Here is a 3,324-nt window from a genome sequence, read left to right as displayed (position 1 = left end):
TTTATGGCGTGCCAAGAGTCACTTTCACTTTTAAATAATATTCGGGAAAATTGCAGCAGAGGCTCCAAACTTTTATGACATTGGCAAACTTTCTCCAAACCTTTGTTTTGTTACAGTCGTCACCCCAAACCTTTAAAAACATTGCAACGAAGGCCCTTTTGGACGGTTTTCATCCAAAAGTCTGTTAGTTAACTAAGAAAATTGATTTTGACCACTTTTAAAATATTTTTGAAAGGATAAAATGGTCACTTTCCATTTACTACATTAAAATAAGTTAAAAATAAATTACAAAAAAAATAAGAAATAAAAATAAAAATAAAAAAGTCTTCTTCCTCCCACCCCACTCCACCCCACCCCATCCAAGCTAATTTGGGGGAATCTCCCTCCTATGAAGTCTCTGTATCGGATTCCGAGTAATAACGTGACAAAAATGCGTATTTTTCAATTACAGCCATCTGAGCCTCTCTCTTCTCCTCCCGAGATGCCTCGTTTCCTTCTTCTTCACCTTCGTATTCTTCATGTATAACCTCGAATGGTGCCCTCATGTCCCATCCGACAAAACAAATCAGCAAAAAAATTGGGATCCTGATATGAAGTCGCACTCGGGTCACTGTTGTATTCATATGAGACACAGTTGAGATCATGATCAGAAGATTCTTCATTCAATGGCAATAATTTCTATGTCGAATCGAATTCCGAAGAATTGGATCCCATTTCCTTTTGGGTTTTAAGACTTGCATTGAGCCGGAGAAGATAGAGTAAGATAATTGAGGCGAAAAATAGAACTGGGGAGAAGATAATTCCACGAAAAAAGTTGGGAAGTAGAGTAGAATTAGAGTGTAGAGAGTGAACATAGTTTACCAACAATTCGTCATTTGTGTATGGATTATCTGAAGCCTGAAGAGTTGGGGTGGAGTGAAGAAGACGACTTTGTTTTTTTTTAATCTTATTTCTTAATTTTTTTGTAATTTAATTTTAACTTATTTTAATATAATAAATGGAAACTGGCCATTTTACCCTTTCAAAAATATTTAAAAAGTGGTCAAAGTCAATTTTCTTAGTCAACTAATAGACTTTTGGATGAAAACCGTCCAAAAAGGCCTCCGCCGCAACGTTTCTAAAGGTTTGAGGGTGATGACTGCAACAAAACAAAGGTTTGAGAAAAGTCTGCTAATGTTATAAAGGTTTGGGGCCTCTGCTGGAATTTTCTCATAATATTCTACTATTTCAAAACGTGAAAATGCTTCAAAATGTCAAAAAAATGCTGTCAAATAGGCGATGAGTAACGTCAAAATCATATTTAACAAAATAAGTAATTTAGAAGGAAAGTAATACTTACTTTTAGGCTTTAGCACAAAAAAGCGGCTTTATTGCCTTCAAATTTTCTCTCTCTTTTCCACTTAAAAAAATGGATTATAAAATTTGTTCTTATTTTTAGAAAAGTCGATTTTTTGTTTTAGTAAATTTTGTATAATATATACTGACTCGATTCATTATCTGCCAGAAACAAAGAAAGTAGAACAATAACATCAAATTACATACTATGCAAGATTATAGCAATTAGCATATAGAACATTCTTAGTGAATGTTGTTAGATAGAGATAAATGATAGATAAATGGGTATATTTATGTGTGGATAAACAATAAATTTGATCAAAATTTTTAGTATAAACACATGCCAAACAAGTTCAAATTTTTTATTCATACTGAAAATGAACTCAAACGACCACAGACTAGATAAGATTTAAGAAGATTGGACGGAAGTTTTTCTAATAAAGGCATAGTAATATGACAACATGCATTGTCTTGAATTTATATTGCTGACGAATATGGATCCAAACTTTTAGAGTACTAATCCAAATCCACTGAACTTTTGTTCAGTAATTTTGTCAAGTTTCTTCGCCATTTCAGTGGACAGATGATTCTTCCAATCTCCAACCTCACCTCGACGAAAGAAGGATTTATTTTCCATTCCATATGCTTTCTTGTCAGTCTTGTTGATATCCAGGTTGCTTAAATTATCGAAACTACACAGCTTCAAGATTTCCTCCACAATTCCTGTTTCTTCTTCATCTGCCGAAAATGGGTATCCCAAGAACTCGGCGAGGCGCCTCAGATGAACAGCAGGCTCTTCTTTCATATCCTCGTACTTCAGGAAAAGTATCCTACTATTTTTCTTGCTTTCATTCCAATAATGTAACGCATGATCCCAAAAGGGTCCACATGGGCTCAATCCACTGCAAAACATGTCGAAAGCCTCTTCAAGTGAATGGATCCCTGTTGCCTGGAGCTTCAATTTTTTTGCGAAGTGCCAAAGGGACACCAAATTGTCTTTAGGATTCCTACAAAGATAAACAATCTTACACGCAAAATCGTGCACTGAGTTAGGCATGAGAAAATAGGGGAAATGGGTGGCAAAAAGCCTGGGAGAGGAAGAGAAGGACAAATCTGGCTGTTCAATATCCATGTATTCTAATTCCAAGAACGGGACGAGATTATGAGGATTGTTATTGAGTAAAGGGTGATTTTCCCTAACTTGGTATCTCTTTCGGTTCACTAAGGTGAACATGATTGCCTTTAACCAGGTAGTGCCTGATTTGGGAGTGGTAACAAGGAAAATATCAGATTCCTGAGCATGGAAGTATTTTTGACATGCAATAACTCCTTGAAGATGCCTAGCACTATACCAGAAGCCTTCATATTTGTATATATGAGAGAAAATCCAACCTTTTTCTTTAGGTAGAGAGGAGATCAATTCCTTGCATTCTTGTGATAGTGCTTCTTCCTCTTGTAAATACTTCGGAGAGAATAGAGAAGTCTGAGTATCCATTTTTCTCGTGAAAGATTTTGAATAGTCTTGAAATGGACACTAGGTTTGAATACAATTTATAAAATTATAAATCCAGTCAAAAGTATAAATATTAATTTCATTAATATCTTTATAATTACTACTCATTATTATCCACTCATTTTGTGGAATCACTCCTCTTACTATTCATGTCCCTTTTTGGTTTTAGATAAAAATCATATTTTAGTATAATTTAATAAAAGTTGATGAAATGTGTTATTTAAAAGTTAATGAAATGTTTTATTGTAAAGTTGATAAAATTGTGGATCCAATTAATTGCGTAATTAAAAATGAGTTTAAAAAATTGAATTTTTAAAAAAATGAGGACCAAACAAAAACATATTTATAAACCATTTATAAATTTGTCAAACGATTCAGGAATAATAATTCAGACCATCAGATCATGCACCCTCTCTATTTTGGGGTGATTTACGATTTTTGTATGTGGGCTTTACAGCGGGCTACTTTATCTTCAA

The 3,324-nt window shown here is 34.1% G+C and overlaps 1 protein-coding gene across 1 annotated transcript; it reads right to left on the bottom strand.

The window, feature by feature from the left end:
* Positions 1–1,676: 1,676 nt before the first annotated feature.
* LOC111373428 (cytosolic sulfotransferase 12-like) lies at positions 1,677–2,857 on the bottom strand. Its single transcript, XM_022995965.1, has one exon. It carries the CDS (start codon positions 2,828–2,830, stop codon positions 1,844–1,846), a length of 987 nt encoding a protein of 328 aa, XP_022851733.1. The 5' UTR covers positions 2,831–2,857; the 3' UTR covers positions 1,677–1,843.
* Positions 2,858–3,324: the final 467 nt, after the last annotated feature.

The sequence above is a fragment of the Olea europaea genome, unplaced genomic scaffold (assembly GCF_002742605.1).
Source record: "Olea europaea var. sylvestris unplaced genomic scaffold, O_europaea_v1 scaffold1131, whole genome shotgun sequence".
In the NCBI taxonomy this organism is placed as follows: Eukaryota; Viridiplantae; Streptophyta; class Magnoliopsida; order Lamiales; family Oleaceae; genus Olea; species Olea europaea.
The sequence above is the reverse complement of the archived record's forward strand: the minus strand, read 5'-3'. Positions and strand labels throughout refer to the sequence as shown.

Bases quoted from the DNA above. Each gene is read 5' to 3' on its own strand.
- LOC111373428 (XM_022995965.1), bottom strand. From the start codon at position 2,830: ATGGATACTCAGACTTCTCTATTCTCTCCGAAGTATTTACAAGAGGAA.